Raw genomic sequence first — 27,429 nt, forward strand, 5'->3', positions numbered from 1 at the left:
GTAAGATTCCTCACAGTAACATGAATGCAACAGAAGAGGTGAACAAGGCAAACAAAATGAGAAAAAACAGATGCCTGAATCCAAAATACTTTTCACGGCACAAATTGGAACATGCATTTTAAATTCTGCTTCAATAGATTGCTCTGCAAAAATCGATCATGTACTGACAGTCAATCAGACTGACATCTTGGTTACAGCAACCAATGGACTGCTGCAAGGAAAAGTTCCAAGAAAGTATCTTCCCAAGACTACAGTGGCGCAAAAGGAAGTAAAACTCTATCCTTCCTTCCCAGCAGACGACAATCCTAATGCTGTTACCACTGCATGTAATAAATCTTGTACTCTGGCCATGAACAAGCCCATAGGAAAAATCAGATTCATGATGTGCAAAGAAAATACTGCATGCCTTTTCCTATCACCACAACCTTGTTGAAATATATTTTGCTCACAACTGAGTATTTTAGACAGTATCACTGATTTTAAAATTTTACTAAAGTAGGATTTGGAAGATTCAAACCTATTTTTGTGCACCCTTAGTTCCTTCAGCACTATATACAAGAGTGATGTGCTTTTTCCTCCAAGTAAGTGTACTTTAAACCCAAGTCAATTTCTTTTGTGTTAAGCAGGTACCACTATGCTTTGTATAAGAACAACTCGTAAGTTTATTTACAGTCTCACTATTGTGAGAACCTTTATAATCTGTCATTTCTTTAGAAATGATGACTATTTGAGAGATCACATGCAACCAAAATAATAGCTATCTGGAGACAGGTTTGAACTGATCTGATATGTTCCAGGTCCAGCAGCAAGAAGGTAGTTAGACTTCAATGGCCAGGACCAGGAAGGGAAGAAGTTAAGCCTTTCCAGTGCATAAACTCTTAACAAACAACCTAACACAGGCATGAATTCTTAACCTTACTAGTGGCAAGCTCAGGAAGCCTGAAATGGGCAACTATAGATAGCCTTATTCTCTTAGATCCCGTGAAAATTCACTTTACTTCTATTTAGTAAAAACTGGAATAAGATGTGATCACTGATCATTTTAAATTTGAGGTCTCAGAAATTGCTACAGTAATTTTCAGAATTTGTATCCAATGTATCAATGAACTTATTCATTTTAATTTAATAATCTGTTTCCTGGGGTTTCATCAAGACCTGAGACAGCAGAAATTTCCCATTTACCTTTTCAAGCCACCACTATCCTGCTTTCCAGGTTCTTATTATTCTCACCATATCCTCATCTCGGATCTTTGGTGGCAAAGGTTCACTACAACTTCAGCATTGCACAAGGGAACATTCCCACAGTATGCAAATGACAATATGCGTCTGATTCATATAAGGGAAGCACAAGACAGTATTCATCATCTGGCTCCTGACCCAACAATAAATTCTGTAAGGTTTTTCAATAGAAGCTGTTCAGTCAAAGATTTCATTGAGCAGCCTCAACTGATGCATCAGAATTTGCTTACTTAGTCCTTTACAATTTCATGAAGTCAGAGTTTTATTTTCTCTCATTATTCCTCACCATGCTTTAATCAACATTAAGCCTAAAAGCTCCCACTGGATCAATTCTACTCAAATTATTTGACTTGATACAAATTCTCCTTCGTTGTGATGAACAAAATCATCACATTTCCTAAAGAGCTTAAAGATTTTCAAGTGTGCAAAGTACTACCTGACATTAGGTCACTGAATGGTTTGTCACCAACAAAAATTATTTCTTGGTATCTACTTTTTATTTACAAGCAGCTTTGGATGCATGACAATACTTGGCTACTCAATCCAAGACCTTTAAAAGTTATTTTAATGTAAGAAACATTGAGAAATATTGTTAGTTTGGCTGTACCAATATTGCAATCCCTAAGGTATTTTGTTATCCCAGTTTTAAACTGGTTCACAATTTTTCTATGACACAAACTATAGTCACAATCAAATCATACATTTTAACAATGTATGTATACCTCTTCTCAAATAATGATAAGAATGCTTGTATTTATCAACACAATATATTTTCATACTCACACTACTCCCCACCTCTTACACATTTATGATTTAAGTGTGGTGTCACAGCACCAATTTTCATTTTATTTTTTTAAGTGATTCAGTCCTCAGCAGCACCTAGTCTTTATTACTGGGAAGATCTGTAATGGTACTCTCTGCAATTTTCCTGCCAAAGACCAGTAATTGTTTAAATACCCTAAGAAGGTTCCTAAAGTCACCTAAATTCTCAGAAACTTTGCTTCCACATATATAGATACGTAATGAAAGAGTTTTGCAGAGGGACTAAAAAGAGACTATTTTTCAAATGTTCTAATGATAATTCAAGACATCATCAGTTAGAAGCATTTCCTTAAGAAGTCCTCCTGCCCCAGGTGTAATGGCAAGTGTTATATAAAGCTGGGGTGAGACAAAAAAATTCTTCAAACCTTATTCCCCACAGTGAAAGAGTTTCTATTTCCATATGAAGTTTTGCAAATACTTTGATAATAGCTTCCAGATGTGACAGACAGAATACTTCAGAACCAGCTCAATGCTCTGTGTTAATTCATTTCCTCTTCCAAAGAGAAGGTGGTGCTACCAGAACAATGGCATTTGCATTTCTACTGTGAACTGACTGTTCACAGTAGAAGGATTCATTTTGAACTGATTATTTAAGATCAATTCTTACAACACAATCATGTGTTAGGGTTTCACATTAAAAACACCCCTAGAGAGCTATGCTGCCAATGATACTGATATTGTAAAGTCTATATCCATGTCTATTTCTGCACTATGGTACAGGTGCATCCCATGGCACATCCTACACTCTCCTGACTACCAACCAGAAGCAGGATACAGATAAAGAGCACCATGCTTTTTCCTACTTGTGTTTTGTAGCAGGTTGATCCTGGCTGGATGCCAGACATCCACCAAAGTCTCTCTATCACTCCCCTCCACTGCTGGAGAGGGGAGAGAAAATATAACAGAGTGTTCCTGAGTTGAGATACAGAGAGATCCCTCACCAAATAACTGTTACAGGCAAAACAGGCTCAACTTGGAAATACTGAATTTATTACTAACAAAATCAGAGTAGGAAAATGAGAAGTAAAACTTTAAAAACATGCTCCCTCTTTCCCAGCTCCACCTCCTCTCCCAGCAGCACAGAGAGACAGGGAATGCGGATCATGGTCAGTTGGTCACATGTTGGTAGTCCTGCTACTCCAGAGAGGAGGAGTCCCTCTGCTCCAATGTGGGGTCTCTCCCACGGGAGACAGTTCTCCAAGAATTTTTCCAACAGGAGGCCATCTCACAGGCAACAGTTCTCCACAAACTGCTCCAGCACGGGTCACTCTTCCACAGGGTGCAGTCCTTCAAGGACAGGCTGTCCCAGCATGGGTCCCCAAGAGGTCACAAGTCCTACCAGCAAACCTGATCCAGCATGGGCTCCTCTCTCTCTGCATGGGCCTGTAGATCCCTCCCTGCTCAGACAGGCCTCCCACAGAGTCACAGCCTCATCTCAGGTATCCACCTGCTCTGGTCTGGGTCTCCTCCACAGACTGCACTGGCACAGCTGCTTTACCATGGTCTTCAACAGAGGCTGCAGGGGAATCTCTGCACCCCTGTGGTCCTCCATGGGCTGCAGGGGAATCTCAGCTCTAGGGCCTAGACCACCTCCTCTGCTACCTTCTCCACTGACCTGGCCATCTGCAGAGTTGTTCCTCTCATATATTCTCAACCCTCTCTTTCTCTGGCTGTTATCAGTGCAAATAGCTTCTTTTTTTTTTCCTAAATCTGTTATCACAGAGGTGTTACTACCATTTCATTGGCCCAGCCTTGGCCAGCAGCATGTCCATCCTTGGACTCACCAGGGATTGGCTCTGCCACACACAGAGGAAGCTTTTGGCAGCTTTTCACAGAAGCTACTCCTGCAGCAACCTCTCACTATAAGAGTTTGCCTATGCAAACCCAGTATGTTTCAGCACATTGATAAATGAGACAAAAAAAAATATTTTTTTCTCTTTTTCTTTAAAAAAAAAAGAAAAAAAAAAGAGGGAAGTCTTTTTCAGCAATCTTGTAAACTGTGGTGAGCTAGAAAATTTTGGGAACTATTTGTGCCTTGATCTTTAACTGATTCCATAGTCCATTTCTTTTAAAAGAAGAAAAATTTTAAAATTTCTTTTATCCGTGACAGTAAGAGAAGAAATAAATTAGAATTTCTTTCATGCAATTTGTTGAATGATTGGCAATTGCACATAATGCCATCACACATGGTATCAGAACAATGGTACCACAGGTCAACAAGAAAGTGCTCTTTAGCTATGACATGAATTTTCTGGTTTGTTTAGGAGCCAGAGTCCATTGCACCTTAGAACTGAAAATCAGGGTAAAATCATGGGACCCTAATATGCACTGTATTTAGTGACAAAACTTCACTGAAGAATTTTGTCTTGTCATCTATAGGAGTCATAGTACAATACTGTCAAATTAACAAAGATTATAGAGAATGCAGAAACTGAGAGTTTCCATTCCCAATGCAAAAAGCTGGACAAAAATCAGAATTGTAAAACTGTAAAAATCTTTGACCTTTCACAATCAAAACTGGTACTACCAACCAGTAACAACAAAAACAAACACCTAACAAACCAGTAGAGCAAACCATCTCCTCAGAAGGCCCTGGCTGCCCTGGAGAATCTCGGCCAGCAGCTGGTGAGGTGCCAGCTACTGCGCCTACCAAGCGAGATGCACTGATGCAAAGAATTTCTGATCAGACAAATTATCTTTCTGCAATGAAGCATTGTTTTACCAGATAATTTTGCTACCTATTGAGCACTATTACCTGTATCAGAAGAAATATGAAACCCTCCCCACGGCTTTGTCTTTAGGCAGGTACCAAGCTCAAAACTAAAGCACTACAAAATGGAATGAACGCAAAAAGGCAAGAATGTTCTTACTTTTGTGAGTGTCTGGTGGTGGTTTCATTTTATTTTTAACTAAGCCCACCAAAACCAAAGTTTCTGAAAATTCTTAAAGCCCAGGGAAAAAATAATGCAAAAAAATTGGACCTGAAACTTATCTGGAGTAGTTTTCCTGGCTGTAAGTCTTAATTTTTTAATAAGGAGGAAGAAAATTATTTCTAATAAATGTATGGAAAGTATTGTATTTTTAGAATTAATTTAGCAAGCCTAAATTATTTTACTGTGCATAATGTCAAGTACCCCTAAGTAATACACTGACTTCTGATATATGTGAAATGAGTAATATTTTCAAGAATTTTTCCATTTAAAAGTTGTCATGACAATGGAGTGGGAGACCAAAGGAAAAATTAAAGGCACCAATATTGCTGATATAAGGACAGAAAAGTCAAATTCACAATGCTCAGCAAAAGGATGATGCTAATGATATAATGATCGTGAGTAGGCTATTCAGTTTCTGAGAAACAAGCCTGTATCAATATGATACATCTATGCATGTGATTCTAACATAAGTAGCAAAGAATAATATGAAAAGTCTTGAAGAAATTCATATTACCATCACAACTGCCCATATTGAAAGTGTTGGAATATTTAAAATCAAATATATTATCTATAGAAAGCATTTTCCTGGACTTTACAGGACTGTATTTAAAATGTTTGTTTTAATGTTTTTACTATTCAACTTATGATACTGTATGTAGACTTCTCCATTTTGAGCATGGGAGTAATGTGCATTTGTACACCAAATGAAAAAGTAAAAATGAAAAGGCAAGGACAGGAGAGCAACAACTACAACAACGTAAGACAAAAAAACAGGTTTTCCTATTTGTGTCTCTGTATCACACCTGTTTTTATTTGCTAGGTCTTGACATTTACACCCAATCACCAGTAACAGGATGATGTTTTCACTTGTTTCTAACACTGTTAAACATTTTAGTAGTATTTTCAAGTAGTATAGCTACCTTGAGCTGATTGAAAATTATCCCAAATCCAGAATATGTATTCTGTTTATAAAACCACGACCTTCTTGTCTAATAAAGGAAAAAAAAAATCAAATTCCTGGTTTTGAAGAATTTTAATACACCTTTCTGGACTAGCAATATTATTTTAGAGGATATTACATCACGTATCTCAGAGCAGTGGTGGTTTTGCTCTGATTTTCTGCAGTTATTTTAATGTCAGGCTAATAAAGTCTTGACTGGGAATTTTTCTCTAGTATTTTGAGAACTTAAGTAACGCCCCGTTTCCATCATAAGAGCTCTGCAACTATTTTGCCTATCAGTTGGATCAAATTCCGTCCCTGTAAATAGCTAGAATATGACCATAACTGCTGTACCTGTCCCTCAACATTCCTCCCATGTGATCACAGTTTTATGGCTACTGATTTTGTTAAGATAAGAAGCAGGCAGTATAAAATGACTTTTTTGAATAAGTTTCAATAAGGAGCGTCTTGTACTAAAACTTCATTTTTGAAAAATGGAAAGTTTACAGAGGTTCCAAAAATCAGAGAGCACTGCCATTTCCTTGCTCTGCTAGAAAGAGACTTCATATAAAGATTTTTTTTTATTTAAAAAACACCTTAAGTATCTAATGTTTCATTTATGTATTTAAATACATCACTCAAGTTCCGTCTCGAAATTGATGATGCTGAACTTAACTGAAAGTAATATTTTACTAAACTACATCATCAGAATCAGCACTCTGCAAGTACCAAATATAATTGAAATAGCTGCCAGCAATATCCTCATAAACAGTGCCTAAAATAGGACTCACACAAAATTTCTGAAGGTCCAGCATACTTTAAAAAGCATTTGAGGCATAGTAGCTCTGTATTTGCAAAACACTTTGGCATGGTCATCCAGAAAATTCACTTATCCTCACTCACCATGACAAAACTTGAGAAATTTCAATGCCAAAAGTACAAAACCACACAGGAGTTGAGACTTGAGAGAGGTTCTTGAGGTTATACCCCTTACATTACTTTAACATCTACTTCAGTATTTCATTAGAAATGTTTTGTTATCCCCTAAATTTTACAGTTTCTGAGGTTTTTAAACTCATTCAGTAAATTCCAACGCTACAACAGCTGCAGTGTCTCAAGACAACGCATGCTCTGCAACACTGGGTAACTTCTGCCTTCACTTGAAATAGCTGGAAAATTCATGGAATTCATGGAAAATTCATGGAATATTCCCTTTCTAAGATCAGACAGCTGAAACAATGTTAACCTGTACCCCAAGCATGAACATAAATTTGGTACCCAGTGGCAGAGAATTTGGTCACTTCACAAATATTTGCATCTGTGACACAGTGTCAAAGAGAAATCTGAGAAACTTACGAAGAATGCACCAAGCTTCACCACAAAAAGTTATGATTCCCCAAAACACATAGAAAGCAGCTATTTCATCAATAGTACTGGACTGAAGTGGCCTGAAGCCAAAATAATGCCTCATTTAAAAATGATCTTTGTTTCTCTGACTCAAAAATTACAGAGATTTCACTTCACTTGCTCAGCTGCAGGGATCTCATAACATTAGCCCACAGGCATATGCTGGAGGTTCAATATATCATAAAAAACCCAATCATTGGGAAAACTAAAAAAAATGGAGGGGAAATGTTACCTGCAGAAGGACAGATCTCTTTCACATACAACCTCTGCAGAATGACAATTAGTTGGCTAGATGACTGTCGAAATAAACCACTTGGTCTTTCTTAAGCATATATATAGGGCATTACACATAGGCACAAATTTAACTTTTCTTATCTAAAACCACTCTAGACCATATTCTGTAGTTATTGCCTTGAGGTCCTGAATCCTATATAAAAGTATTATGTTTGTTAAGCTTGCTAACACATGAAGCTCCATTGCTCTTATTTTTCAGGAGCCTTGAATGGCTTTTGAAACCACTAAACTTTTTCATTCATGTTCAGTAAGTTGTATTTCTGGGGTTTTTTCTCAGTATTTTAATTTTTTTTTTAATCACCCTCATGATCACAGCATGGAGATCATGTACTGGTACACTGAACCCATTCACACACACACACACACACACACCCCCCCCCTGTGGAACACAGCTTGCTATTTTTGCTTTCTCGTCTTCCCACCCTAAAAAGAAAACTGTAACACTGCAATTTTTTTATTCTGATTGAAATAGTGGTCTTGTTGTTTGTTTTTTTAATTCAAAATCAACACATTTCACAATTCATCTTCATAGTGAGGAAAGAAAACTTCAGAATGCACTTTGGCCTACAAATTGTAGAGGTATGCAATAGTCTCTACGCTGCAAGAATTCATTGGACATCCTAAAAATGCTGTTGCCTAAGATTTATGGTCAGGAAACAAAACGTGTCAACGACAATCTTAGTGCCTAAATCTCAAATACTAAACTGAAGCCACCCAGCACCTTAAAGAAAATCGCTGAGACCTAATACTTTACTATGAATTTTATGGGAGAATAGTGGAAGTGGAAACAAGCAGATGCTGACCAAGTATCTCATCCTGAAGAAAATGCTCCAGTATTTTTATTCAATGGTCCCAAAATACTGATACATACTGATATGATTAATTACAGAACTCTGTTCCAGATGTTGGGAGTACAGCAAATAACCCCAATCCAGATGGGGCTCAAATTCCTAAGCAAGGAGACAAGCCAAAAGATGTTACTCTCAGATTCCATTATTAGCAATTTCCCGACTTAAGGTAAGCATTGCCTGTATTAAGAAGCAAAAAGAAGAATCAAAGGGAAACAATCTAGCAAAGAAAACTGAAAGACGTAGGGAAATGCTTCCTTCTGCCCACTTGAAACCACTGCCTTGTTTAACCTTACAGGCATCTTTCTTTTGCCAGAGCTCTGACTGCTCACATATAGGGTTAAAAATGGTAAAATCATGCGGTAACATTCAAATCAGGCAGTGGCCGCCTGCACATTGGTGACACTGTGTCTACAGTATTTGTTTCGAATTTGCCTAGGAGCTGTCTTCAGAGGTCAGAAGACAGCTGATTCCTGTGTGAGTCAGGTATTGAGAATCCTGGCAGTAGGAAAGTAGTTTTCCATCACTGAATAAACTCCTCCAATTTAAGCATTCTGTATCCTATGTGCTCATCACTTCTCTCAGGTGAGAATGCAGATATCTCTTACACAGCAGTCTTAGAGAAGCCAAGGAAACCCAGAACATTTTCCCTCCTCATTTTCAGTATGCTGGTTTTGCAAGCATTCTAGTCAGAATTAAGACAGCACAAAGTAAGTTTAGAGTAAAATAGGTATTAGCCTCCACTCCCATTAATGTACCTAAATTTCTCTGTGCTGCTCAAAACCCCTTAACATTTGTTCCATTGGTCATAAATGGCACCAGTTACTCACAGGTTTTTTTCATATACTATCAGACTTGACAGGTAATTACAGATTTTTGAATCAAAAGTCACTAGTCACTTAATGTCTCTAGAATTTATATATAAACAAAAAGACTGAACTCCAGGAATCTTCATATACTACTTAGATGTGAATATATGTAAAGCATATCCACACATTCATTTCTTAAGCATTATTTTGAAGTTTTCTGAATGGAGGAGTACCAGTAAGGGCTTACTTCAATAATAATATAAAATGAAACAACTAAACACAACAAGCCACAAACCAAATTACATGAGATCAAATCAAATTATTTCAAAGTAAGGATTTGTATAATCAAAATTATCTATACAACTTCATTGAAAAGTTTCTGGCAACATTCCCATACTGCTATTTTCATAGAAGTTTCCATATACAAACAAATTGCTACTAGAAAAGCAGGCAAAATTCAGCTCCAACATTAGCTGAAGTTTGGCAACTACAGAATTTCAATGCATATAACCACTAAAAAATTGCAAACTCCTTGTAAACACTGTCTCTAAGAATAAGCAAAATTATGTTCAAACATCTTTCAACAGCAGCTGGATTTTTGGGACTCCTATTAAGGGGTCTTTAATATGTTCTGCACAACTTTCAGGTCCCAAAGTATAAAACGTATTACTTAAGTGAGTTAAGGAAGAAGAGTTCTCACTTCCTATAAATAATTCTGGTAGCGCTTCATGCGCAAGAGTAAACTTGGAGCTGTGAGCCCTGTGGAATGTTAGTAACTGGTTTTGATATGACACATACAGAAAAAAAGATTCTATTGCTTGCATTTTATCAGTTCATGCTTGGGGGAGAAAGCTATTTATGGTGCCTATCTGCTGGATAGTACAATTTTATCTTTTGCATTATGTGTGATTATCTGGAAATAAAAGATTCATCTCTGTCTACATGTATGTATACATGTACTCCCCTACAGACAGACACACGTCCTGGAAGCTAGCACATGTCTTTGTTTAAAGAACAATCAACTACAGCAGGCATTAGGAAGGGAAAAATGGTAAGAATCAGAGCCAGCATGAAGACAAATCTGTTTGCAAGCACTGGCCTGTACCGCCTACTCTAGTCCAAGTCACAGCACAAGACCCAGCAGTCTGGACTGCAGAATAGGAAAAGACCAGTCTAAGCATCACAGACGGCATCCCATAACCATGGTACTGGTACAGAAATGTGAGCCATCATGCTTAGGGAGGCCTGAAAAACACTGAAACCTCCAATTCCTTCTTTCATATAAACACGACAGACAATAAGAGAAAAAGAGAAAATCAAACAATCCTAGAGAAAGGAGAGGAGTATCTAAGCATTTCTCTCTACTTATTACTACATCACTTCTGAATTCAAACATAAAATCAGTTAATTTTGAAAGCAATTATGTATTAGGATGAGTGGTATCTATTACCACAGTTACCCAGCTAAACATTAGAAAATTCATTGTGGACTCCCTAACATTCACGGTGGTTCAAAATTACTGCCACCAGCAAAATCCACACATTTGTCTATAAACACAGCACTGATCTCAATTGTCTGTAACCAGACAACATTCTCCTCTGTTTCTTAGTTTCTTTTTTCAGATATGTAAAGCCAGTACCTCATTCACTGCACTAACATTTGCAGCTCCCTGAAGCAAGGGACACACTTCATTTTGTTTAGAGATACTGCCTCACAAATAGAGGGGGTGGAGGGGTGTTTGTAGAATTTCTTAGGGTGTCGTTTCATGGCTGTGTGAGTCAACCCAAATCTGTCCCCCCATTATGCCAGCACATAAGTGGTTGATATGTGACACTACTGAAAAATCCCTTTTTCTGCCCAGGTTACTTTTCAGATATATCTGCTCCTTGAACCAGCTCATCACACACGGTTGCAAAAATGACAGGGGAGAGTGAGATTACTACAGCCCAATCTCAGGCTGCAGTTTAATGACTTAGAAATTTATTTAGTAAGGTCAAACTCAGTGACTACAGTGTTCCAAATTCACCTGTCACTGCAAGTAATAGTTCACCCCAATATTGTCAGAGAACTGCAAAAGCAAGGAGGGGGTAGTAGGTGACTGCACAAGTCATGCTAATCCAAATGAAAACCTACCTGAAAAAACTGCTTTTGGATTGGATCAATTCCACAATCCAAGATCCTGCAAGCCACAGATACACCTGGATAGGCATGGGGAAAAGTATGGTCCACAAGTAGCAAGAGTATTTGACTGGCTCAAAGTGCTGGCTTTGGTGTTTGTGCTTCCATACACCAGGGTTTGATTCAGGGCAATCCTCCACCTACTGGTGTAGTAACTCCACCCTTTCCAACTACACCAGTTTTACCCTCTTTCTCTACAGTCACTATGTGCCTCTATTTTTTACTTTTACTCCTCTCACTCTTCACAATCTTGATTTGTTTCTACGACTTTAGAAGTGCTGGTGACTCAAATAAGGAAAATTACTTTGAACCATTATTCTTCTGAACAGCAGTGGCAGCAGCAGTGAAAATGAGCAACTGTTTCTTCAGTAGCAGCATCACAGGAAAAGTACTCAAAAGTAGTCAGATACAACAGTGCCAGGAAGACAAGCTTCCAGAACAAAATTCTGGCACACTATAAAGAGAACTAGCCTTTTTTATTATTATTTATTTATTTTTAAGATAAACTAAATTGATTTAGACTATTTTAGAATACCCACTATGCAGGTCAGCTTAGATTACTAAACTGACTTTCAATACTCTACAAAACCAACCTGTCATTACTTACTCCTTCACGTTGTTACATTCCTGATGAAATTGTTTTTGCCCACAGCTTTGTCTTAAGCAGAAGATTGATAAAGATGATGAAAAATTGTGAGAAAACTCTCAACTAATCTTATTTCTAAAATTTTGAGGTTAGTTCTAAAATTAATTTTCTGAGGATGCTGCACGATGCCAAGCTTTTAACAAGTGTTGAGAGGCATCAATTCAGATTCTTTACAGAAACAAACACACGACAGCTCTCACACAGACTGAAGTTGGAGTAACTCTGAGAAGTCTCATGACAGTGTGAATTAGGGCACAGTTCCACAGTATGAATTCTCAGGAGACAGAGCCTGTGCGAGAGAGTCCCTCAAGGCGTTTCTCAAACCAGCTCCACTGCTCAATAAAAATCTAATGGTGACCACCATCCTCACAGACATACACAGATATCAGCAGTGTTAGCATCAAACGTGGAGTGACACACAGAGCGCTAATCCCAGGATGAGCATTCTTTAGTCTGTGTAGCATATCCCACTCAGACCAGAATGCTCCAATTTGCACAAGAACCTAAACTAAGAACGGTATCTAAAAATGTCAAAGTGAAACAAAATTAAATGGCAGGTTTTTAATCTGTAATCTGACTGAAGGTCATTTAACCTTTAAAGAGAAACACAGATTAGGACTGAAAGACCATAACTTTGGAAAACATTACACATCACCCTCACTTTCCCAGTTGAGATTTAGAAACACAGACACTAAACGTGGGTTTTAATCCCATTTCAAAGTGATTTTTTTAATGGCTTATTAATTTTTCTACTGACCTACTTCCAGCTCCATTAATGTGTATATATTCTACAAAGATACAGTTTTTGTACTTGGTGAACCCTCCATTTCCTGAAGCAAAATTCTCATGATTTTACATCAGTCTAGACTACCAGTTTCAAGTGGAACAAAGCTGAAATCTTATTTCTAGATTTCCCAATTTCCCTTCAGCTACAGTTATGCCTACTTTCATATTATACATATATTTTCTAAGAAAAAAATGTTACTAACACTCACGCAACTCCTAGCCCGTCATTTATTGACTTCACATGAGCAAAGCCAGTACTTTTTATCACTGATATTCTACTGGTAATAGCAGAAAAAGAAGCTTTTGAGAAGAGGTGGATTAAAATTTTTCAGGCACATGCCAACTACATTTATAAAAGATGATTGAATTAGGCATTTAAATAAACATGCATTTTCAAGGAAAAAAGCTTTAAAGTGGCCTTGCATTCTTCATTTGCCTTCTAGGTGAATGAATGTTAACTCTGCAGCCCTGCATTGATGAGAAAAACACCTGTTAAAACCTACACGTATAGGGCCACTTTTTCCATCTCTCACAGATCACTGAGTTGTTTTTAATCATCATAACAAAGTACTGAGTTTAGCTGCTTTATTTGTATTAGTGCAACAGCCTAAGAATTAAACTTCCCTTCATGTACTTCACAATATATTGTGACATTGTGCAAACAAAGGAGCATCATTTCTGAATTATTCCTCTTCACTACTTCATATAAACAAAGTTTATAAAAGAAAAAATATTTCCTTTATGACTGACAGGAATAAGGCCCACAGAAAAGCACTATAGTCAGAGTTAAGTGACTGAATATAGCGTTTTTTTTATTTACTCTCTTAAATCACAAGAAAAGAACAATTTTTATATTCTGCAGAATTTACTTTCAAATAATTACTTACTAAATTACGAATACTTAAAATAAATCCAGGTAATGAGTTTATTACAGAGCATCATCACTGCATTTGGATAATAAAGTACATGCATGTATTTTCAAATGGTACCAGAAGAAAAGCACAGTTAGACACAAAATCATACTACAATAACAGGATTTATTGTACTTTGACTACCCTATGGACCAAAAGACAGAGTAAAAATTTTAAGGTGAAATATGCAACCACATCTTCCTTACACTAAACTTGTGACAGAAATCAATTAGCTTATTTTTTTCAAGAAACAACTTATAACCAATTTATTTTCATATCCACATCACTATTGGCATAATCCTAACACTCACATTGCAAAATTTCTTTACATTAAGCACTTCCTAAGTTCAACTATAGTTTCATTGCACACATTCTGCTACAGCACTTGTACCATAACACTGATTCTAAGTAGCCAGAAACCCCCCAAAAAGCTAATTACATAAAAAAAACACTATTCAAAACAAGTCAAAGAACTTCCTGTTTGTCTTTTGAGATTTTAAACTACTTTTGAATGATTTGAGTTCTGTTGGGTTTTTAGGTTGGCTTTTTTAATTCTTGCTTTACCCTTTCAGCAATACCATAACTGCTTAAGTGATTTTCATCAAGATGATCACGGAGTAAAAGTATCATATTTAGTTGTTAAAAACAACCACTTTTAAGTTTAAAAACTAGCAATATTTTTGAATACCATGAATCACCCACTGCCAGTTTGTGGGTTAAGAGAGTATTAAAAAGTTTTTGTGCTTTATTTTCCTTGTTTATCTCCTGTACTATTCCTATTTGAAATTGATTTCATCACAGGCAGCAAAATTCCCACAGGCTGGTTTGCAATAGGTCTCTTCCCTGTCACTCTCCTCTCAGAGAGCTGCTGCATCCCTTGCCTTGCTCTCATCCTCCTGCATTACCTGCATACTTTCCTTAGTGTGGTGTCCAGAAATGTGGGGAGGGGGGAGGAGATAGACTAAAATATTTGAAACACCCACGAAATAATTAGTTGAATTTATTCCAGTTAGCACATGGGCTGCTGCCTTTTCAAATGTTTAACACTGCTGGTTCATGTTCCTTTGTGTAAATAGAATTCAGATGTCTCTACTCTCTTCAGCACCAATTAGACAAGTGTTCTATCTCTGCAACCTTTGTCCAACTGCCAGCCAGTTTTGAACTAATGTAACTTCAAGGAAGATCAGTAACAAAGAAATTAAACTTATTTTGTTAGAAAAGCAAGGTAAAAACATTTTTCCAGGCAAAGTTCTATCACATATACAAAGTAAACTGAGACACATAAATGTTTTCCTCCAGTTTTTGAGAGATTGATTTTTGGGTACTTAGAACAACAGTAATAAGACTTTCATAGTAAGCACAAGTTTACTGGTCTTTCAATGGGCTGACACAATAGATGCATGGATAAAACAGTTTTAAGATCAGTAAATTACATAACATTTAAAAAAGTATTCTAAAACTGCAGATGTTAAGCTCACAGTCAACCAGGCTATTTCCTCAGAGAGCCATAAGAAAGAGAGACAATTACAGAGGAGGGGAATTATTTAATATCTGCAAGCAAATTCCAATACTACTAAGTACTAAACTAGCTACTTTTACTTTTAAGCATTTTTCAGGTGTGGTAGACACCAAAGAACGGTACATGGGAAAACTCCAAAAATATCCAACTTCTCCAAAATCCTTTAAAAAAAAAAAAAAAAAAAAAAAAGTTCTTTTTCCTTCTCTTTCATCTTCAGTATCTGTTCAAAAATTACTGGTAAATAGAAAAGACATGTCTCTTTAATGCTTATTAATGTATTTTTCCAGTACAAAACTTTTTCTTTGTTTCAATAGTTTGAAAAGTTTTGACAAATCTCATGGAGAGAGAAGTCATAATTTCTAGCATTAGAAACTGAAGACATGAGGCCTAAAATGCTAATGACTACCAAACTGTATTCCAGCAAAACGTGACAGGCTGTACTCATGGAAGACAATAGAGCACCATTAAGATTAGGTAACATTGCTGAACAACTAGAAAGAAACAGGAACTCACTTGAGAATAAGACATTAAAAAGGCTGGTCAGCCTACACAGTAAATTTCAAAGACTTTTTCCCCCACTGCAGCTGCAAAACCGATCCTAACACTGAAGCTCTGACACCTCCATCAGGTAAGTATGTATCTTAGGTCTCACATAAATAAAATGCATGTTTAGAATATCTCCAGTGCTATCCAGGTACCAGAAAGTTTTCAATCTTCACTCCTGAGCAGCAACTACATTGTGCCAATTTTATCTTTGTTTCTCCTTAGCAGTATTTCATCATGCTTAAGAGATCTTTACAACAGCCAAATTCTGATGTCAGCACAGCAGTGGGAATACAGTTCATAGTTTACTGCAGCTGCAAAGCCAGCAAAACACACATGGCTTTGAGTAACACCAATAATAACCATGTGGTTTAGATTGATTTCTAGATAACAATGGTGATTAACAAGATACTGCACTTCGGAAAAAAACCCCTCAGATATGAACAATGTTTAACATAGACTGGGGGCTACACAAAAGTTTGGTTTCTTTACCTACCAAACTGACTAAATGGCTGTAATATATACTGTGAACCAAAGATCTGCTAATTATTTTGTCTGCTGTTTTTCTTTCACATAGCAGAAGATGCATTGACATTAAGCAGGCAAAATAGTATGAATTGATTCAAGTAAACAAGGTAGAAAAGTAACCACATATGTATGTCTGATTTCCCTTTCTATCAATCATCTCTATATTACTGCCTGCAAGCCCAGGGATAATTTTTCTTTCACTTCATAACACTAGTAATAGAATAACACTTCCTTCATGAGTCTTTCACCATAGCTAAAGCTCCTGCTGTTTTGCAAACTTAGGGATATAAACTCCTTATAAGAATGCAGTATGTCACAGATTTTGTATCCAAACTTTATTTAAAATATTTAAATTCACAAAAAGTCTCTCACATTGTACCATAAAAATATATACTGACTTGCACATTCACCAAAAGTGATTTATATGATTAAAACACGTCACTTATACTGAAGACATCATCAGTACAGTTCTAGTCTGCCACAGGCTTCCAGTATGCCCCTAAGTAATATTGACCCTTCAACAGTTTGTTTCAGTTTTAGAAGAGGGAGACAAATCCAGAAATTTGTAATTTATTACTATCACAACAACTCTTATTCACCTTTTTTCCAAGGTAAATAATCCTGTACTTTTCAACCTTCTAATCCATCTTTGTAATACTAATGTTAATACAGTACTTGGTAAGTGATTACACACACATACACAAAATGAAACACCAAACACAAGTGAAATCTTGAAGCCATTACTTGGTTCCACTCACATTAAAAACTTGTTCCAGAGTTAATCACAGTTGTTAGCAGAGAAGCATAATGCTCAAAGACCACCTTTTTAATTTATCAAAGATGGAATATTATAACTGAAGGAAAATACTTGAAGAAAAGGAATATTCTGTGCTGTATTTTGACACGGTAAAGTCTGAAGACCTGCAAGCTATCCTCTCACCTATTACAAAGTTTCTATACAATGCCTGTAAAACAGCCTGTAACACAGTTTTCACAGGAAACATAAGTCATTTTCTGGGTTTTTTAGGAGAGATGATGAGGCCTGATTTACAGAAGCCCTGGGCACTTAGAAAGGTAACTGAAATCAAAGAAACTTTCAGTCTGAACATACTAAGTGCAACAGAATGCACTTCACCTTCAGAAGCCACAATTTAGAAATAACAAATCAGGTATATGAAACCAGCTTATCTTTCTGGTATTGGGGTTTGGTTTTTTTCCTTTTCAGTAATTCTTCAGTTCCTCATCTTTTAAGTGCAATTAACATCATGGAGTCACCTCACAAAAAAGCATTAGTGTAAGAATAAGATTTTAAATTATTTGAAGTTTATAGTAGAATAAATAAGGGCATAAAGACTTCTGAACTAGTCTCTCCATCTCAGTGGTCAAACACCAGAAGTTATCATTTCTAATTCAGTAACCTTTTGGGTTCCCCTTCACTTTCAAATGGGGGCTTTTTTTCTTTCACAATACATTTATCTTAGTGTTGCTGGGAAACCATTAGAATAATATTGTACATGTGAAATTGCCATTAATTGCTGATGCACTTGTAACAAAAGAAAATTATCAGATACAAAAACAAAGGAAGAGTATCATCATCAATCAGTTTGAAATTCAGTAACATCTGGGTGAACTTGGTAAGCCTACATGGTCTGTTCCTCTAAGGACTGACAAAACTGGGACATTTACAAAGCAATTGGTTAATATTCCATTGGAAAAAAAATCAGAACACAATTTATTCTTCTCTGACTAGTGGCCTGTCCTAGTTAATGAAAAACTTGATTGTTACAAGACTCAAACTAATTAAAAAGATTAAACTATGAGCAAAACCAAATTAAAAATTTGGCTTTAGGCTTATGTGGCCAGCAAGAGCTCAAGAACATGCAACTGCAGTCTGCAGTTAAATACAATTAATGAAAGTTTAAAATTATTAAAATAACTGTGGATCATTTCTACAACCTGGCTGTATGACCTCCACAAAATTACTTATAAATCCTAAATATAATCGTGTAAATACATGCAAGTCACCCATGCCATCTAAGACCATGACAGCAAAGAGCATTTATTAGTTAATACACTATCCAACCCACTTAACATGTATATACCTTTTCCTCTCAAATATACCAAATTCCTGTGGGTAACACAACAGATTTTCTTCCACCAGATGATATTTTAATTGCTATTTTTCAGTATTGTTTAAAATAACTACCTAGGTAAAAGCCAGGTCAGATCAAAGGTACACCTAACTACCCCACCTCAGAGAGCAGCCATTAACTTATGCAGAAATGTCATGGTTAGTCAACAGTAACTTTTTTTCCCTCTCACCTAACTACAGCCTACTCCAGAATTTAAGTAACAACAAGCAACCTTTCTCAATTTTAACATGATGTAACAGATGCTTAAAAAGCTAAATGCCTGTGCATGATAGGACAAATTGTTAGGATTAGCTATTTCTAGTGGTATGGAAACACAATAGGCCAAACTACAAAGGGGCCAATACCCAACAACCAGAGGAATATACGGAAAGACAATGGAAAGAAGGTAAGGGAGGGTGTTTGTTTTGTTCTCACACAAATACATGTAATAACTAAGAAAACCAAGGGACAAGACAGGGAAGACCTCAAGGCACACCTGCAGTGTTAACTCTTCCAGATGATCACAAGCTAGGCCTTGGGGTGGGCATGGCAGGGGGAGAACTGGAGAGAGGATGAAAGGGTGTGAGGGCATTGAAATCAAATGCAACTTTCACAGCAAATGCCTTGCCCAACTGTCACCACGGGAAAAAGAACAAGACTACTGGACCGATTGAATAACGAAAGGACAATCACTCCCCAAAAAAACCCAACTCCTCACAAAACAAAAAACAGAATCCCAGCCCAGCTATGATAAAGAACTGTATCTCCCTCACTAAATTCTAACCTATAAAACCTAATTTCACAGAAACCTATTTTAATGCTGCCTTAAACCTGTTTAAAATTTCCATGCTGATAAATAAATTTATCATTTCTTTTCCTTTGAAAAGTTTCAGAAACTTTTTTTTTACTTCTGTATATTTAGCATCTAATTAAATGTGCTTTTTACAGATTTTTACAGATTTCATTAATTAGTGTTGTTTACACTGATATCTCTAGGAAAAAGAAAATGCTGCACTGAAAGTATGTTCTTTTTTTCTACAGACTTGTCTTACACTTTACCAAACTATACGGATTTTAGTACAAAGCTTTATCTGAACTCACTATCATGCACTTTCTTTTATATTAAAAACTCTAGCAGGCATGATGGTTTTCCAGAAACAATGCAAATGTCCGCATCTCTATCTCAAAAGAAAACATCTGCTAACTTTCACATTCAAATCAACTCTGAAGTTCTTCAACATTCTAAGGTAGGACTGCCAAAAAAAGAAGTTGGGTTTTCCCCTGTGCCAGCCCAAGTATTTGTGAGTTCTCCAGATAAATTACACCAGAAAATGGTTCAGGTTAAAATTAACATAGTTGGAGAGGGGTGGGTGTTCTGTTGTTGGTTTGTTTGGGATTTTTTCCCTACTAAGTTTTAACCCAGTCAACCCTTCCATTTTGGTGTGCAGCACCCTTGTAAAGAGGGTACAGAACAGAGGTTGGGACAAACACACGAGAGCCCCACATATTTTGGTAGCAGTCCTGGCTTTGCCTACAAGAGCTGTTTATGTCAATCACTGAGAAAAGCAGCCTCTATGCATTTTGGATTGAGGGGACTATTCGTATCTGACAATTAAGTACATCACTATTCATCTTACTCATAATAACTAAAATGTTTTATACAAATGATATTTAAATATTCCCTTGTGATCAAAGTAATATCTGAGATTCAATGGTTTACTGATAGCAATACATAAGTCTGGAGTTTAACACGGCAATAAAACAGAGTCAATTTTGAAAAAAATTCAACAGTCATAAAGAAGCTTTCAGCAAACCAGATGCCAAGTTTCTAAAACTTCTTTCAAGCTTCAACCATCTTATGGAAAGAAATATAATATTGCTAACACCATTGCTCTCAAGTTTTATTTAGGTTCTGGTTTGATCTCGGAACTGAAGGAGAGCTTCTTGAGTGCCCTACAATTGTTTTTTTTTTCCCCTTCTACCACTTGGTTATGTCAAAGTTACCATCCCTCTTCACAAGCCTTACCCCACATTGTCAAGCATCTGACTTGAGGCTCTAAAACCAATCCCTATATAACTTGAGCATCTGCCCTGTAAAGAGTAAGACCTAAAAAAAAAAGGGTTTTTTATTCAAAAGTACAGTAAACCTCAACAGTCTGCTACATGCTAGCTGCCTAGTTTGGTTAATCTTAACTGGATCTATTGAATGCACACTTGACCCCAGCCACAGCACACCAGTTAAAATCACTTCCTCAACAGCTGAAACGATACATCACACAGTGTCTCACTCTAAGAACGAACCAAACCATCACACCAGAAACTACCTTTGACTCCATTAAGCACCTGAACTTGTGTTTCATTTGCCATATGTAAAACCTGAGGCATTTCCTTTCTACATCCCTCAAAAGATGAATGCTAATTTTAAAAATCTCAATATTTTCATTTCCAGGACAACGATAATGTTATCATACAGATATATCAAAACACTTTGAAAGTATCTGGCCTACATTTTATTACCCACAACCCCAAGCAGAAGGAGGGAAAGGATATAAAAACATTCTTTTTAAAAGTCCTTGGCACAGAAGCTGCTGCTCAGGCACTCTGGGACAGGTGCCCAGAACGTCTCAAGCTCCAATAATAAGAAACGCTTTCATTAGGAGAAGAGGTCTGGACACAAAAATACAGATGAGATACTAGAAAACTTGTTAATAATGACACAAGTTTGCAACCAATTAAGTTGACCATGACTTCAACAAGCTAAAAGAACAAAAATTTGCAGGAACTGACCCCCAAATCAGACCCACATGCTGGTGGCCAAAACTCTAAGTTGCACATTTTCTGTAAGAAACACCTCCTGTTTCTTTTGAAGAGCATCTTTGACTGACCCATGGCCAAGAAGACAAAAAAAATCTCGTTTCAAGAACTCATTCATGCCTGAGTTGGTACATTCTGTTAAAGATGGCTTTTATCATTAAGTCATATTTAAAGTTCTGGAAAGTTATCTTTTGAAGAAAACTTGAAGAAATGGAATAAAACTTTGTCAAGCATTTCCATCCCACGCACAGCATCATCATAATATTCCACAATCCAAAATGAATTTTCTTTTGTAAATTAAGTTGATATATAGAAGCTCGGACTTCATCAGGAACGCACATGTTATACAAAAGCATAAAGAAAAATATACTTGTTGGTTTAGTTCTAAAGTGGACAGTACTTCCCATTTTCCTGATGTTTCAGTAAAGCAAACATCTGACAAAAAAAATTCCTCTAACTCAGATTAAACAGTACCAATACAGTAAGAAAAATCTCTCCCGTTTCAGTCATGGTAGATGCAGTAGCAAAGTATTTGTTTCCATTTAAAGTTAGTCTCAAATTTTTTGGCTGTCTGAACTCCATAACAATAATTCATTTAAAAAATGACAGAAAAAAAGTCTGCTCTTAGCCAGAAAATTATGTCTAATGCACACATGTGAATTTAGTAAAACATGTATAGATGATTTTGAAGTTCTATTATTGCTATTATTTAGGAATGACATAGTTTATAATTCCAAGTCCACCAACAGTGACAAAATAAAACACTGGTTTCAAGGATCACGTCAAAACTGCATTCCTCTACATTTCAGAGACTGATCCAAGGTGTCTGTCTAAAGAGTCAACTCTAGCATCCTCTCCTGTAACTGGCAATATTCCACTGCAGTTTTGAAAATACTAGGTTGGACATGTCCATTCAATAATTTTCAAAACTGCAGATAGACAACAAGGCTCATTTTCAAAAAAAACCACTGACACGTGCCTTATTGCTCAAAAAGCAAAGCACAAAGCCTATGTTCTCTTCACATTTATAGCTAAGAAAACTTTTCAGTGTACTAACTGACCAGCCAAGACCATGATTTCTATTTTTCAGTCTTTGTGGAGTCACTGCTGTCATGGGAAACAGACCATGAGATGACAGAATACTTCCAATCTCTAAAAATTATTACTCCACCCTGGGCATAGGACCAAATCCTAGGTTACAAAAACCTTTGGTCCAAAGACCATGGTGTTAACAAACGAGCTGTGTCAATATTTGATCAATGCTCAACTTCATTCTCAATTTTCAGCATGGACTTAAGAAATCACAGTATCAATGTATCACAGTAGTATTTCATTTTTTTTCCAGTGGAAGAAGGGATTAATAAAATAAAAAAGAGGTAAGACTCGCACTCCCTCAGGATGCTGTCAAATAAGCAGAGAAGATGCTTTTCTAACAATCTCTTTTGCTCATGAAAATTTAGCATTTTTGTCAGTTATACTACATAGGAAAAAAACAGTATGTATTACACAGTTAAAAAATCTGAAGCAGGTTCTACATTATTTCAAAATTCCATCCATAAACTCCAGAAATTAAGCTTTGTTTTCTGTGATCTTTTCAACCAAGAATACCCTTACGTAGATCTACTATACTTTCTTCAAATGCCAGAACCCAAAAAACCACCTAACTTGCAAAAAATATTTTGCTAACATATCCTGTAATTATTACTTATGATTCCACTTCAGATCTCTCCCTAAAATGTGGATATCTTTCTCGTACAAATTAGCAGTTAATGTATCAACTCTGGCATTGGGCAAACTCACAAGAGAACAGTAATGAGTTACAAAAACAGGAAAAATGGGTCCTCCACTTTTAAAGAAAAGCACTGAAGTCATATTCCCTTAAATATTCCTGCCTGTCTGTAGGCAGGAAGGACAACAAAACTCTGGCAGTTCTCCATTCCAGTGATAAAATGTTTACCTTAACAAGTAAAAGTTGCAGGGAGAGGGGTGGTGGTCACAATTGCTCACCTTTAACCGTTTAACCACCTCATCGTTGCTAATTTTGTCCGTAATCTCCTTCACTCCAGGAGGATAGTAGATGATTTTACCGTCGGCAGCAGGTTTTGGTTGGGTAGCAGGGAAGTCCATCCTGGCGCTGCTGGTTATAAACTTTCCTTCTCCACAGTCCTCTACCGGCCTCTATCGGTCAGAAAACAAAAGTTCAGCAGAATGGAAACGACTTTCTAACCCTCTTTTTCCATTCCTCACCCTCAATTCGCTGAAGGCCCCGGCTCTGGCCCCGCCGGCCGCGCCCCCCGGCGCTGTCCCCGCCGCAGCCCGGCGGGAGCTGGGCCCGGCCCGCGGCCGCTCCCCGCGGCTCGGGCCCTCCGCTGCCCTGCGGCGCCTCCTTTCATCGCGGGCTGCCCCAGCCCAACACGGTTAGTTCGCAGCCGACGGTTTTACAATGAAATTTGGGGCCCGATCGAGGGATATCCCGCCGCCGAGGGCCCCTTACGGCCCGGAGGGTGGGCGGGGGACGCCGTTCCCGGCCACAGGGGGTGGTTCAGAGCCGGCACACCGGCCCCCGAGCCGGGAGACGAGGCCTAAACAGTTAGGCCTCAAAACTATCGGGAGGCAGAGAAGCCAACAGGAGAGGGGGAGGGAGGGAGGAAGGGAGGGAGGCGGCGGCGAGCGCAAACAAAACCCCCCCGCGCCCCCCCCCATCCCCTCAGAGCCCTCTGTCCGCCCTCCCGCGCCCCTGGGAACCCCCCCGGGGCGGGGGCCCGGCCGCTCACCACTTTCCGTTTGTTCCCGCAACTTCATGTCCCCTCAGCCCTGGCCTCGCACCCTCCCCCCGCCCCGCCGCCCCGCACTCGGCCGGGCCCACAAAGAGCCGCCCGCAGCCCCGGCTCCGCGCACACAGCCCCGCGGCCGCCAGCAGCGGGGAGCGAGCACGGGGGGAAGCGGGACCGGAGCCGCCTTTACCTCATGCAGCTCCGGAAGGTGCAGCATTGAGCAGCCTCCGTGCCGGGTGGCGCTCGCCGCTCCGCCGCTTCCCCGCCGGCCGCTGCCCTGGGCGCTCCCGCCGCCTCCTGCTCCGCGGCGCGGCGGCTCCGGCTGGGGAGCGCTGCCTGGGGGAGGGGGAGCGGCTCGGTGGCGGCAGCAGCGGCGGCGGCGGCGGCCGGAGAGGGGGAGGCCCGGGCGGAGCGTGCGCCGCGGGAACCCAGCGCCGCTCTCCGCCCGCCCGGGGAAGCGCAGCCCGGGAGGAGCCTCCGCGCCGCCCCCGCCCCTTCCCCTTCCCTTCCCCTGCCCGCCCGCGGCCGGCGGCGACGCCCCGCCAGGAGCCCCCGGCCCCCGCCCCGGGGCGGAGGGCGAGGCCGCGCTGTAAGTCCGGCACCGCGCGGGGCGCCGCGGAGGGCGGGCCGTGCCCCTCGGCCTGGCGCTAAAGCCCGGAGAGGCCGGGCCGGGCCCGACAGGACAGGCTCCTCTGGGGCGGCGATGCCCGGCTGCCGTGCCCGTGCCGGCGGTGTCAGCGGGCCGGCCTGCGGGATCCCGGCTGCGGGCGGGAAGGCCAGAGTTACCTTGGCGCTCCCTTATGGAAGCCGGGCCGCTGACGGCTGCGGGCACCTGGGGCCTGGGCAGAGGGATAGAGAAAACTGTGCGGAAACGGGGTGTGCGGTGGCGCGGAGAGTGAACAGGCCTTCAGGCAGATGAGGGGAAAGAGCAGCATTCACACGTTGGCTATAAATCTTAAGGCGAAACTCGAATATGCAGACCAAAGGAGCCCTCGCCGGCCAACTCAGGAAATCCTTCCGTGCAAAATGTCTTTGTAATTTAATATTCATATTTCCAAGGGATGGGGTATGTCTGGAAAGTCAACAGCAAAGTGAGATATATCTGTCTGTTTTGAATCTGCAGTATGTATCCTGTCTGTTTGAAGTGTAAGTGGCTATGAAATGTTTTCTAGATGCCCGTCCGGCTCAGAGCAGGTGTGTGACAGCTGAAAGATGAATGATCAACACTAATTTCGGGTCTTCAGCTGATTATTTTTGTTATTCAAACCAGCTAAAAGTATTATTTTTCTTAATTTTGCAAATGTCTAATGAATTGTCTTTAGAGCACATTGAAGGTAGGAGTCAGGAGTCTCCATGCAGGGACATTTCTCTCCCTGGGGGTGTCACAGGTGTGACAAGAGCCCCGCCAGGCACAGCAGGGTGGAAAGGTGCAGGAGGGTGAGGGGATGGAAGAGGGGTAAGTAAGTAAGATGATGATGAAGTATGCCAAATTCTAGCGTTACAAGGTGTGGGTGGAAAATATACAAAGTCTGAGGAGCTTTCTGGAACTTCTGGTGTAATAGCATGTGGGTAGGAAATTGCTCTCCTACACTTGTGTTCCTTGTCTCCCTGCAGTGTTGTCCTAGGGGAGTTAAAGCCTTGAATGTCCACAACCTCTATGAAACCAGCTTAGAAGGATTATAGGGAAAGCGACTGAGAATTGCAAGGAACACTTGGAGAATCTCAGACACTGATTTTGAAATTTAGAAGAGTGTCATCAGACCGGGCATTTAAATATGGCTGTGAATCCAGACTTAGGTGGAATTGTTCTCTGCAAGCTTCAGAATCGATGGATTTGGGCATTCACAATAGACAGGTGACCCTAATGTTGTACTGTTTTTAGTAAATAAATAAAACAAATTCAAAGCATGTAATCTTTTTTCTAAATCCAAACTAAGGGGGCCATTTAGATTTGCCTTAGCTTTGAAATATTCATACTAGCTATCAGCTTTAATTTGTTGTCAGACAAATAAGATGTACTGTCAGAACTTATATACATTGAACGTATTTGAGTCTTCTATCCTTACATTTGTTAAATAAGGTACTTCCGTCTCAAATCAAATTACTAATACAAACCATTTGGTGTAGGTTCCTTATTTTCAATACACTTCTATTAGCATGATAAATTAGAAACAAATCCTAGAAGATTATTCTGTAACTAAAGTATATATCAAAATCCTACGTGAGCTGGTTTCAGTTTAAATAGAAAAATACAGGCTCTTAAGTCAATAAAAATAACGCAAGAAATAAATTTAAATAGTCCACTGCTGAGGATTTTTTTCATGAACCAAACATAAAACTAGAAAGTTGTTAGGCAGACTTCTCTTTGGGCAGAATTGAAGTACTACATATTTGAAGTTTTGCATTCCAGAAATTTCACCTAAGTCTCTGAACTTCTTGGATTTTAATATTTGTTTTCAAATATTTTTTAGTTGTTATTGAAAAGCACTGTTTGGTGTATATCATTAGTGGGATCTACAATGTCATAACTTCTTGCTGTAATCTTGTAGTTACAAGATTTTTTTTTTTTTTTGTTTCCACAAACTGACAACCTCTTTACTTAGAATTGTTTATGCAATGGGTCCTGAAGTAGGACTAAGAACATAACGGTTTAGGGCTATGCTCCCACAACTTGCTTTTAGTCTAAGTTAAGGACAACATGCAAAGCCTCTGGTGTGCACTTCTAATCACTTTTATTTTTCAACAAGAATAAGGTTAAGTCTTGCATTGTAAGGAATATGTACATTGAAAGTAGCAAGTAGTTAGACAAGGCAATTCAAAGATTTGACTTGAGAGTGCCAGGCAAGGTCTGCTCATTCAATTAAAATTCTGTTTCATCTTATGCAAGTTCTTTGCAAATCCCCTCACTGAAGTACTCTTGGTTGTGGACCAAGACATCTCTGTCTTCTGGCAGATTTCAGATAAATAGTGAAGTTAGAATAACACAGAAAGTCTTAAAAGGCATCAGTGGAAGGTTGACTATCAAGGAGTTCACACAAGATTCCTGCTTTTATGGGTAATGAGTGATTAGTCAGCAGTATGTTAGCCAGATATGTGGGGTTTCCAATGAGTCTTGGACAAATCATCAGCAAAGTGGCTGACAGGAGTAGGTGCAAATTCTGTAATCGGGGGCTGATTAGGCAATGGTCCTGTCTTTTTGCAGAAGAGAAGCAGTGGGATTTGTACTTCTGCACCATTTGAAATTCTAAAGGGCTAAAACAGAGCATGTGGTTCTGATATCACACTCAATTAACGGACTTATGAGTG

At 38.9% G+C, this 27,429-nt stretch overlaps 1 protein-coding gene across 2 annotated transcripts in view; it reads right to left on the reverse strand.

Annotated features, from left to right (window-relative positions):
- The window catches only part of PDS5A (PDS5 cohesin associated factor A), a 76,613-nt gene extending 52,210 nt beyond the window's left edge, over positions 1 to 24,403 (reverse strand). Inside the window, exons 1-2 of one of the 2 annotated variants that reach the window (XM_083861149.1) lie at positions 24,314 to 24,403; positions 23,357 to 23,527 (exon numbers count right to left, since the gene is read on the reverse strand). In XM_083861149.1, coding sequence (XP_083717275.1) covers positions 23,357 to 23,527; positions 24,314 to 24,340 — 198 coding nt within the window. In that variant the 5' untranslated portion in view covers positions 24,341 to 24,403. Of the gene's footprint in view, positions 1 to 23,356; positions 23,528 to 24,123; positions 24,176 to 24,313 lie in introns of those variants that run through there. The other variant, XM_083861150.1, reaches the window with a different exon arrangement.
- Between the last annotated feature and the right edge of the window lie 3,026 nt (positions 24,404 to 27,429).

This window comes from Zosterops lateralis (assembly GCF_965231275.1).
Source record: "Zosterops lateralis genome assembly, chromosome: 5".
NCBI classification, from domain to species: Eukaryota; Metazoa; Chordata; class Aves; order Passeriformes; family Zosteropidae; genus Zosterops; species Zosterops lateralis.